Source organism: Coregonus lavaretus, assembly GCF_964263955.1.
Source record: "Coregonus lavaretus genome assembly, chromosome: 14".
NCBI classification, from domain to species: Eukaryota; Metazoa; Chordata; class Actinopteri; order Salmoniformes; family Salmonidae; genus Coregonus; species Coregonus lavaretus.
Window position 1 is genome coordinate 12,173,847 of NC_140001.1, and position 12,612 is coordinate 12,186,458.

A 12,612-nucleotide genomic window follows, 5' to 3' on the forward strand; every position below is an offset into this window, starting at 1 on the left:
GACACTACTCGGTAGTGAGTGTTGCAACCGAGGACAGACCATTTTTACGCGCTTCAGCACTCTGCTGTCCCGTTCTGTGAGCTTGTGTGGCCTACCACTTCGCGGTTGAGCCGTTGTTGCTCCTAGACGTTTCCACATCAAAATAACAGCACTTAGTTGCCCGGGGCAGCTCTAGTGGGGCAGAAATTTGACGAACTGACTTGTTGGACAGGTGGCATCCTATGATGGTGCCACATTGAAAGTCACTGAGCTCTTCAGTGCGGGCCATTCTACTGCCAATGTTTGTCTATGGAGATTGCATGGCTGTGTGCTCGATTTTATACACCTTTCAGCAACGGGTGTGGCTGAAATAACCGAATTCACCCCATTGAATGGGGTGTCCACCTTCTTTTGGTGATGTAGTGTACCTTAAAAAAAGGTAGGGGTGTGGATCAGAACCATTCAGTATCTGGTGTGATCACCATTTGCCTCATGCAGCACAACACATATCCTTCGCATAGAGTTGATCAGGCTGTTGATTGTGGCATGTGAAATGTTGTCCCACTCCTTTTCAATGGCTGTGCGAAGTTGCTGGATATTGGCGGAACTGGAACACGCTATCGTACACGTTGATCCAGAGCATCCCAAACATGCTCAATTGGTGACATGTCTGAGTATTGCCATCGATAAAATGCAATTATGTTTGTTGTACGAAGCTTATGCCTGCCCATACCATAAACCCACCGCCATCATGGGGCACTCTGTTCACAACCTTGACATCAGCAAACCGCTCGCCCACATGACACCATACACACTGTCTGCCATCTGCCCGGTACAGTTGAAACTGGGATTCATCCGTGAAGAGCACACTTCTTCAGCGTGCCAGTGGCTATCGAAGGTGAGCATTTGCCCACTGAAGTCCGTTACGATGCCAAACTGCAGTCAGGTCAAGACCCTGGTGAGGACGACGAGCACGCAATTGAGCTTCCCTGAGACGCTTTCTGACAGTTTATGCAGAAATTATTCGGTTGTGCAAACCCACAGTTTCATCAGCTGTCCGGGTGGCTGGCCTCAGACGATCCAGCAGGTGAAGAAGCCGGATGTGGAGGTCCTGGGCTGGCGTGGTTACATGTGGTCTGCGGTTGTGAGGCCGGTTGGACTTGCTGCCAAATTCTCTAAAACAATATTGAAGGTGGCTTATGGTAGAGAAATTAACATTAAATTCTCTGGCAACAGCTCTGATGGACATTCCAGCAGTCAGCATGTTAACTCCTCACTCCCTCAACTTGAGACATCTGTGGCATTGTGTTGTCACAAAACTGCACATTTTAGTGGCCTTTTATTGTCCCCAGGACAGGGTGCACCGGTATAATGATCATGCTGTTTAATCAGCTTCTTGATATGCCTCACCTGTCTTTTATCAATTATCTTGGCAAAAGGTAAATGCTCACTAACAGGGATGTAAACACATTTGTGCACCAAATTTGAGAGAAATAAGCTTTTTGTGCATATGGAAAATTGCCTGTATCTTTTATTTCAGTAAGCTATAAAAACAAAGAGTTGCTCACTCCATATGTATAACCTCCCAGTAATTTATTGGGTAAAACATCTAAATGTATTTTAACCCAATAAATGACTGGGAGGTTAAACATACGACTCTCTTTTATTTTTTATAACTTCCAGTTTATTCACAGTTAGTCAGCACCTCTACACTAAATCTTCTCTGGGTGTGTGCGCCAGCTCATGCTTTTTATTAGACTACCTTTATTTCAGCTCATGAAACATGGGAGCAACACTTTACATGTTGCGTTTATATTTTTGTTAATTGTAGTTCGTTTTCGCTCGTTAGCATTTAGCTAACTACGTCTGTGATTTCGCTATTAGTTTGTGCCAATTTTGTTACCATTCTGGTAATAGAGGCCCAATGGGCTTTTCTTGCGTTTTTAGCGCCCCGTGTGTGCTATGCCGGTAATACCGTAAATCCCGGGATGAGAGGACGGTATGACGTTATGAAAATCTGGATACCGCCCAAGCCTAGTGTGCCCCATTAAAAAATTTAAAATAAAAAAAGACCCATTGGTAGCCTACATACGTTTCACACGTGAGGCTTTGTTATTGTCGGTCAATCAAAGCAGTGCTATAGTCAGAACCTCCATGTGTAGCAAGTGAAGTTGGAGATTTCGAATAAATGCAAAATATAATTAAAATTATGGAATTAAGTTGGCTAAATGAGGAGTAGGCTACAATGATCAACCAACAGGTAGGCTGTTTCATATGAATGGAGTTGTTGTAGACATTGGATGGGGAGTGCAGCAAAATAGCCTTGCTACTTTAGCTAGCTAGCTGGCTAACTTACCTGGCTACTGTAGCTAACTAGCTTCTTTACAATGATTTGATGCAGTCAAGACCGGCACTACCAGATGGTATGATAACCTATGGCAGCAACAAGTTTGTCTAACTAGTGCTAGTCGGTTTGGCTACTTTCTCGCTCTATCGCACTCTAGAGAGAGAGAGCTTTCTACCTGAGTGTTTTGAACCATGCACACAGCTAGCTTCAGGTGTGGTTGTATGTAAGCCGTTCACATAAGCCCCCAGAGGTCATGGCATTATGTGTGTTGCCATGCAAGCTCACTCGTGTGACACCACTCCTTACCCCAACTGTCCCACCTCTCCTAAAGCCTATAGGCTGCGTACTCACGATGTGTGGCTTTATTTTAGGCTCCAGAGAAAGAGGGAAATAGAGAGGGACTCATCGTTTCTGCTTGGCTTGAAGATGCAGATGGACTCAGCCTCCTCATCCTGTAAGAAATACCTCTTCCCTCAAAGTGTCTGGACGATAATAAAACTGGACAACTGATCAGAATATATATTTTTTTAATCACTTAGCAAAGCTTCCAACATATTATTTTAGGTCCAGTCCAGTAGCCCTCTTCCTCCTTTGGTTGCTGCTCACTGACCCTAGAGTGCGGAGATTACTTTATCAGGGCAGCAGATTCATAGCATGGCACAAATGGATTTAGAGTTGTGTTTGCATTGCTTTCCGCACCGGAGCACTCAGACCCTAGTCACTCCAACTCAACGTTCTCCTCGGCAGCAGAACAAGCAGCATCAGTGGAGCGGGAACACCTTGTGAGAGAGCGGGACAGACCAGGAGATGCAGCAGAGAGCGAACTCCGCGTAAGTGTGGCACCTAGCCAGCCAACCCTCCTTACTCTCTTAACAGGCTGGTAGGACAGGAGACAGAGGAGGTGGATGATGCCCAATCTATTTTTCTCTCTCTTTGTTATTCATCTCTACCAGACAAGAGTAGGGTTCTTGGAATTACCCATACCCCTAAATACATTTTTGTAAGGCTTTGTTTTTATTTGGAGCTGTGTTTGGGTGAGTTAATGCAGTGATTCTATATTTCATTGATCAATTGTTGTTGATGGAGTCCACATTAATTGTATCCATTGATATAGATAAAAAAATAACACTCTATATAATGATGTAGAAAATGTTCCCTAGGTTTTCCTCCTGCAGTTACAGCTTGATGCTCCTTTGAGGAGTTTTTATAGTATTCATTAATATTATGGCAAGCTACATTATCCCCATCTTATTGGAATATGGCTCCAAATATCACATCTTTTTAGGAAATTGCACATGGAAACTTATTTTACTTAGGAATAAAGCAAACTCCTAACTCTCAAATTGATGACCACTAAGGAAAACCGTTGATTGATGAAGTTGAATATAAGGTGAAATATGCTAAATTAGAGATGGGACGATAAACCAAAGATTATTGACACTGACCATACTGATCACTTATCACAGGCATTTTGCTGATATGGTTCATTACGATAAGTAGCCTATACTAGAGAAATGTGAAGTCTGAAATTAAATAAGTTTGCTTATATGGGGGATTGTTAATGAGAGAATTAATGGCTACAACCGTTAAACTAGTAGTAGTAGTTTGTAAAGGATAAAAAACAACAACCTGTGGTGCAGATTAATGTGTTAAACTTATCGTTCTATTTACCGTTATCACATCAATTCAGGCAATTTATTGCGATGTTTGTTTATGTCCATATCGCCCAGCTCTAGGCTATATGTTTGCTAGACTTTGTTGGCACCAGTGAAGGAGGACAATCCCGCCATGCGGGGAAAGGGTGATGGGCTCCGTTTCCCCTCATGACCGCTGGCAGCTCATCTAAGGCGCATCGCTAATGTAAAGTGGTGCAGTTTCATTACTTGTTGACGCTGATGAGGAGTGACTTGACGTCTTCTGAGATGTTTTAGCATGGCGGCATCCATCGTGAGAGGAAGGAAGGAGAGGGAGGGTAAAAACAGGAGAGGGAAATGCACAAGAGAAAACTAGAGAGCAAGAGAGAGGAAAAATAGTCATTCCTCAATCGAGCGTCAACAAGCTGAGTCTGCCCTCTCAGCCCTAGAGACGTAGCCCTTGGAAATCGAGAGGTCTCGTCCCTGTCGCTCTCCCTCCTGCCATCCATGCCAGCCGTCCAGGGCTAACCAGAGTTCACGTCCTGAATGTTCAAACACAGATGCATTTCTGATTCATCTCGGGAGGAGCCCGGCGAAAGGGAGAAAACAGTACATGGTATATAGCTAGGCTATTGGCTTGTTTCCCTTGATACAATTTCAGTGTTCAAGCTGCGAAATCCTTTCCCCAAAATAATTTAGAAACCTGTTCCTTCATAGTGGCTATTTTGAACTACAAATGATAACATTGTGTAAGTCCATCTGTAGAGAAATCACACATTGGTCTTGCCAAATAATGTTTTCAGTGAGTAGTCTAGCCTAATGAAATCCGGTAGCTTAAATGCTACAGTGTTTTTACATGGCCACATTTGATGTGAAAATATAGGCTAGGTTGATTTACACCTAAAACATTTAACCAGAGGTGAAAATTGATTTTCCTCACTGAAGCTGCATGCGACTAGACACCATCTCAGCTCCTGATGGAGGTAGTTTTATGAGCTTGCCATCTTTTTATTTCTAAGAAAATGACAATGTTCTCACCCTGTAGTCTCCTGTGGCAGAAACCCTTCCACAGGTTGTCAGTCCAAATGAAGCATTCAATGGTTTGAAAATTGCTATTGTAACTGTGAACGTCAGCACCCTGGGAATCCAATGCAATAGTCTGCATTTGTTCTATATAGTCTTCAGAAATACTTTTGAGAAAATTGCAGGGTTTCAGCTTGTTCATATTGCCCTGAATACTCTTGCACATTGGTTTCATAGGTGAAAACTGTTATATTGTCATATTATTCAAGCACTGCCACCTATCTTTCCCACCACTTACCCACTTAGCTAATTGAGAATTGGTTAATCCTCTCAGGATTCAATGTAGCGTACCGGCTATGTGCAAAACACCTGATACACACTGATGACTCAAACAGAGGTTTTAAATAATATGATAGTTATGCTTCCTTCCGAAACTGTCATGACACATCATTACAGCAGCCACCACCTCTGTCTGCCCACACTATGCTCTGTGTGAAAGTCTGTCAGCATGGAGCCATCTAGTCCTCAACACTACATCTACCAGACTCTTTTTCTCATGAGTGGTGTGAATTTCCGACTTTGCATTAAATTAGTCTTGCTTTTTCACTTCGTGCCAGCGGCATGTGTCACATGCTGGAAATGGAGGCCCTCTTCTATCATGTTGTTGAAGTGAAGGACCCTCTATTGCCTGCTGTCATGTGGTGATGTAACTCACTGTACCTGGGCTTCCTGTGAGAGAGGGGTACCAAGACTCTGAGAGGAGAGTGCCTGCTTCCACTGTGTGGGTGGAAGGGTGCAGGCTGTGTGGGTGGAAGGGTGCAGGCTGTGTGGGTGGAAGGGTGCAGGCTGTGTGGGTGGAAGGGTGCAGGCTGTGTGGGTGGAAGGGTGCAGGCTGTGTGGGTGGAAGGGTGCAGGCTGTGTGGGTGGAAGGGTGCAGGCTGTGTGGGTGGAAGGGTGCAGGCTGTGTGGGTGAAAGGGTGCAGGCTTTGCAGACAGTGCTCTCTCCTACTATGTCAGGGGACAGATCTGCATGTTTTCGCAGAAGTTTGTTTTGCTTTTTACCTAGCCTATTGGGTGAAGGACATTCATGTTTGCATGACCAGTCAGTTTTATTGTTGACAAGTTCAGGTTGTTCTTTTAGTGCACACTGCACAGGATGCAGGAGACAGAGCAGCCTTATTTTAGGCTTTTTTAAGGGTATTGCTGTGGTTTCCAGTAGAAACAGCCAGAGCAGAGAGTCACTGTGCTGCTCTTGATTCATGCACCAACACGACGAGGCATTCCTCAGGCTGATAAAACCAGCGCGTCCTATCGCTGCTGTCGTGGGTTATGTTCATACCCCATTTATTGCAACACCCTGGCTAACCCCGGCCTCTGCCCATCCCCCAAAACGTGCTAACGTACACCTATAAAAAATAAGCTTGTACTATAGTGAGGACCGCATTGTTCATAGCCTGTAACAACTTCTTAATGGTGATAAAACATATTGCTTAGTTTCCATGCTTTTGTTGCTTTGAAAGTTACTGTGTGCAGTAGCTTGAGTAACTTGTGGCTGGTTATTGCACAGGTCGGTGGAATATTTATAGACGTTTGAATTTTAAGTATTGGAAATGGAAAGTTTTTCTACACACTCACCTCTCTGCAATTAATTAACTTGCACACACAAAAGCGTTTTCAGACGTGGCGGGGGTGGAACACTTATGACGGGTGGTGCAATTAAAAATATGACAAGCATCGAAGTCTAACACTAAAAAGGAACACTCAAATTATTCAATAACAATCAAACATCTGCAAGAGTTAAACTTTTAGAATGTATGCAAGAAATTGACCACAGAAAACGTTCACACCTTGGACCCTAGGCTAATCATCAGCCATCTCTTTCTAGACATCCACCATCAGACACCATAATGACTAACCGCTAGACAGACAGACAGTTCTGATCTAAGACAATTCAATTCTCTCCAGTGCAGCTACAGTGTAGTTTAGCAAACCTGGACATCTGTCCAAGCCACGGCTGGCCAGTACAGCTCAGCTCAGGAAGGCAGACAGACACAGCCTGGGGGAGTTTCACTGTAGGAACCGACCTGCCTTAGCATTTCCACTCTACTCACTGTGAATCTGCACAGCAGCACTGAGTTTACTGTGGACCTTTTATAGTGCAGTCCTTTGACCCTAGCCTCACTGGAAGGTTTCATAAGGAAGCCCATCAATGCACAGCTCTCCCTCTGCTTCCTCAGGATGGAACCCCCACTGTCTTCTGGCCTGTAAAGTATGATGATGAGAGGATGCTCTGTGCACACATCTCATGATGCAGGTAATGCGTGTGTTGGCAAGCCGTGTGTTATGTTCCCTGTACAGGCTGAGGGGATAATAGTTGCAGGATAAATAAATAATGAAAGAAACAGCCGTGAGCTAAAATAGTGGAGATGTAGAGAAAAAAAAACAGCAAAAATGAATCCTCTTAACCTGGAGCTGCTGCATCTTTAGTGGAATCACAGCCCCGGTATCTGTGTAGGTTTGTGCTTTAGTGTTTGCAGGAGGGGCCGGTTGTGCTGATGTTCTTTGACCCAAGCTATAAAGCAGACAGTGTGCGTAGGCAAACACCAAATGACTCAGACTCCTTCCTCTGCTGTTATTGTGTTGTCGTTTCAGATGATTGAGACGGGCAGGATAATTGCTCTATGCAAAAGTTGGGTGAATAATATGGTTCCCTATACTCTAGGAAAGATGCATTTGAAATGAGAATGATCATGAATCAATTTCAGCAGTTCTTTCAGAGTTTGAAATTACAGTAGGCTTAGGCCTGCTTAGACACTTGACAAACCCGACTTTTCAATATATAGTGTAAGTTCCAAAACAAACCGAAATATACCTTTTTAGTTTGGGCAGAAGTGTTGGAAAGATGCTAAGTCAGCAAACCTCTGACTGACAGCAGAGTGAGTTCTCTCTCCCTCCGACGGCTGCCTCGTTCTCTCAGCTGTTTGGAGCGTCTTATTAATGAGCCTGAGCTCTAGGAAGACCTGAACGTCCAATTCAACAGCAACACTGTTGGTTCAGGCCAACATTTAGCTTCCGCCGCACCATTTGTATGCGAGACACTCCTCTCTGCTGTACTATAGTCATGTCTCCATGCCCCTATATACATGACGGGGTACCAGTACGAGGTAATTGAGGTAGATACGCAGATATAGGTAGGGGTAAAGTGACTAGGCAACAGGATAGATAATAAACAGTAGCAGCAGCGAATGTGATGAGTCAAAGGAGTTAGTGCAAAAAGGGTCAATGCAGATAGTCTGGGCAGCTATTAGGTTAACTATTTAGCAGTCTCTCAATCACACACTCACTTCTCACGTCTGTCTTCCTCAATAATCTCTCCATCACACAAAACCTTCAGCCTGCCAGTCTCCTAACCCCCTCCCAGGAGCTCCACTGGCCCCTTTCCCCCTCCACAGCACGCCTACCTCCACACCACAGACTTCATCACTCTCATTCTTTTTTTACAGGAGCATACCCCTGCTCCTCTAAGCCAGATGGGAGCCCTTAAAGTTCTGTGTGAAAATAACTACTGTAGCAACTCATTCATCTCACCTCCCCAGGTCCCGTGTTCTGAGGCGCTAGCCCAAAATCTGGGCCAGCGTGTAAATGGCCCAGATACATGACGGGGTACCAGTACGAGGTAATTGAGGTAGATACGCAGATATAGGTAGGGGTAAAGTGACTAGGCAACAGGATAGATAATAAACAGTAGCAGCAGCGAATGTGATGAGTCAAAGGAGTTAGTGCAAAAAGGGTCAATGCAGATAGTCTGGGCAGCTATTAGGTTAACTATTTAGCAGTCTCTCAATCACACACTCACTTCTCACGTCTGTCTTCCTCAATAATCTCTCCATCACACAAAACCTTCAGCCTGCCAGTCTCCTAACCCCCTCCCAGGAGCTCCACTGGCCCCTTTCCCCCTCCACAGCACGCCTACCTCCACACCACAGACTTCATCACTCTCATTCTTTTTTTACAGGAGCATACCCCTGCTCCTCTAAGCCAGATGGGAGCCCTTAAAGTTCTGTGTGAAAATAACTACTGTAGCAACTCATTCATCTCACCTCCCCAGGTCCCGTGTTCTGAGGCGCTAGCCCAAAATCTGGGCCAGCGTGTAAATGTTTCCCCCATCTGGCGGGAGCGTTAAGTCGGTGACCTGCTGAAACTTTTACCAGTGTTATAAAAGCTTCTGTTTAATTCAAAAAGCAGTCTGCTTTTAATGGTGCGGCGGAAGCTTAAAAAGCTTTTATCGTTTACGCTCCGTTCCACTGCTCTCGCCTGTTTTAGTGGCTCCTCTATAGGTAGACTAGAGACTAAAATCTTAGAGTGCAGTTTCTTTCTAGCTTAATATTTCAGAAGATGTCAATGTAATGTTATGCTCACACTCGCTGTTGACTTGAGAATTGACCCTAGAGTCCTAGACACGCTTTCTCAAACTCAGTGTCTTTTTTTAAACACGGAACCTGATTATTGGTGATCCCTACTTGTTTTGGCTAGCATAGTTTGCTGGCATTTTAGTCTGTTATCTAGTTTTGTGTAGACTAGACAAGGGCATTCTATCAAGTCCAACAGCAAGGCCGTAGACTATCTCTGAGGGACCAAGAACCCCAAAACAAAGCCTAGTCCCAAGTCAAGACTAGAACATAACAGACCCAGCCTAATGCAGGGTTCTTTTGAGCAGCAGGCTAGGCCTATTTGTTTGCCATGAATCAGTCACAAAGAATCCCTGTGTTGTTGTTCTTCTTCTTATGATTATGAATGAGTGTTAGTAAAGAAGAAATGGTCTAATATCAAACTCTTGATTCAGACCTTTAGGAGACATGGTGGACAAAATTAATGAGTGTTAACCACTGAATGATAACTAATGAATGGACCAACAAGTTAAATGTTCATTGAATATGTGACTCCATTGAGTCTATGCGTGTGGGAGTGGATGACTGTAACAAACTGAGAATGGTTTGAGATGTAGTGAAAAGTCAGCTACCGAAAGAGTTAATGTGACTGAATGGAATAGCCTAGCCTAAGCTAATGATAGATGGGGTGAACAAGGGAGTGGGTGTTTGGGTGTATGTGGTAAGAAGGCAATTTCTGAATGACACTGCAGCACATTTGATCATAAATTCAGTGATTTTTAATTATTCATATTGTTTACAACGTGAACCCAATTTGAACTTGCGTGGCTATTAGGCTGATTATTTTTGCAGCACAGATAGTGTTGTTCTCGAAATTCCACTTTGAAGTGTGTTTGAATAACATTCTGGCTAATGTCACGCCGTGCAACAAGCCTACATAAAGACTGTTTGTGTGTTACTGTGCGTATGTCCCTCCCCCCTCGAGTTCTCTGAGGTGTTATGCTTCATAGAACACAGCCTTAGTGTTGACAATGTCTCCCAGAGAGAGAAAAAAATGATAAAATTGCAAGCTGAATAGAGAGGCCAAAATAGTGTAAATGCAGGCCTAGGCATCCAAGGTTGACTATGTCCCTCCCTCCCTCCCTCCTTGTGTTTGTGTGTGTTTTAGGTGGTACCATGGGAAGCTGGACCGGACCATTGCTGAGGAGCGGTTGCGGCAGGCCAGGACCCCTGGCAGCTACCTCATCAGGGAGAGTGACCGCCGGCCCGGCTCCTTTGTCCTGTCCTTCCTCAGCATGACCAGCGTGGTCAACCACTTCAGGTCAGTCAAAGCATGCACTCGCGCACACACACACTGAGCACACACACACTGAGCACACACACACTGAGCACACACACACTGAGTTAATTCATTCACAATGCAATAGTCATGATGCAGGCTACTGCAGGTCGATCGCACAGACACAAAAGTAGGTCTTCATGACCTGCATAACGTCGGCTACAATCCTTTTTGTAGACCGATGGTTCTGCTACTTTTTCAGCTCGAAACCCAAATAAGAAATGAGCCGTTATCCCATGACCTAAATCGTCCCCCGTCGGTTACAGATACAGAAGCTATGAATACTGCATAGTCTATAGCCTTAGCCACCATGTCTCCAACAGCCTGCATCACAGAGTAGAACAGAAAGTGAGCTAATGCAGATGTTAAAGACATAACATTCAGGATCCTATTGCTGGCTTTTTTGGGGCATGTGCGTGGTTGGAGGCAAGAGACTTGTCTTTGACAGAGGGGTGCGTGGGTGGACGGCCCGGCAACCATGTCTCAGTTTCCGATTACCAGCAGACAGGACATTACCTCCACCCCCTCACCTTTTGTATTGGATCTCCATCAGACATTAGCCCCTAACGACACTCTACCCACTCCCATCTACTGAAATGTGGAGAAGTAATGACCTTCTTTTCACCGCACTCCTGGTGTGTGAAAAGTTTTCCTGGTTTCTTAAGTGCTTTGGGTGGCTTTCTGAGGCTGTGAGAGTGGATGTTAGTCAGAACCTGCATGCATACATCCATCCACAAATAGCAGTTCTGCCTGCCCTACCTAGGCTCTATGTCCACAAGACTGTGGTCCTTTGTAGCTCAGTTGGTAGAGCATGGCGCTTGCAACGCCAGGGTAGTGGGTTAAATTCCCGGGACCACCCATACGTAAAATGTATGTATGCATGTAAGTCGCTTTGATAAAATGGCATATATTATTTATTAATACCTTTGTGCATTGTGTATTCAACTGTATTCATTCCAATGAGTTCGATAGACCTGTCGATAAGGCCTGCATTCATGACATCAGCCCCTCCTAGACCAGATCAACACTAAGCATTTCAATAGATGATTGATTAACGTACAGGGAAAAGATGACATCATCTCATTCACAGCATTGCTTTACAGAGACATGATAGCATTGATGCTGGAAACCCTTGTGGAATGGTATTAGGAAGGAAAGGTTAAACAATAGTCTAACCATGGGAAGATGTCCTTGAATGCTGTCTAATCTACAGTACAATACAGTCAAGACAGAGATTTGCTCAACAGATGAGCTGAGACTGAAGGATTATTCTGGGCTCCCCACTGTTAGCTGGCTCGCCAAGACTTTAATCATGTCATTGTCATCATTACTGGAGTAATTTCACACCAGACTATAATCAGTTGAGTCATGATAGTGTAATGCATGTCTTCTCCTTTTGTTTCATAGATCCCAGGGCAACTGGGCCTAATTTTAGCACTGTGCTGTTCTGCTCTTGTACTTTTTGATGGTTTGAGTAGTTATGTGGAAAGTGTAGCCTAGTTATGTCTGCTGATTTTGAATTGTTCAATTTAGTTTAGGCCTATTTGTATTTTCATACTTCATATTTTCTGCACGCTGCATGTTTTGCTTAACAAATCATTTTGACAGTGTGCTCTGTGTATCTGTGCATGTTTACAGGATAATCGCCATGTGTGGAGACTATTACATTGGCGGGCGTCGGTTCTCGTCCCTGTCGGACCTGATTGGTTATTACAGCTACGTGTCTTGCCTGCTGAAAGGTGAAAAGCTGCTATCGCCCGTGGCGCCCCCAGAGGTAAGATTCCATTACACTCTAGTAGAAACGGAGGTTAGACTTTTTTCCCCCCACATATTCGATGTACAGTGTATTCACACCCCTTGACCTTTTTCACATTTAGTTGTGTTACAGGCTGGATTTAAAAT

At 44.4% G+C, this 12,612-nt stretch overlaps 1 protein-coding gene across 3 annotated transcripts in view; it reads left to right on the plus strand.

Moving 5' to 3' along the window:
• Positions 1 to 12,612, plus strand: part of LOC311141266 (ras GTPase-activating protein 1-like) — a 46,796-nt gene that overhangs the window by 11,865 nt on the left and 22,319 nt on the right. For all 3 annotated transcript variants that reach the window (XM_084176528.1, XM_084176530.1, XM_084176529.1), the window contains 2 exons: positions 10,540 to 10,692; positions 12,349 to 12,484. In XM_084176528.1, the coding sequence (XP_084032654.1) occupies positions 10,540 to 10,692; positions 12,349 to 12,484 (289 nt within the window). The remainder of the gene's footprint in view (positions 1 to 10,539; positions 10,693 to 12,348; positions 12,485 to 12,612) is intronic.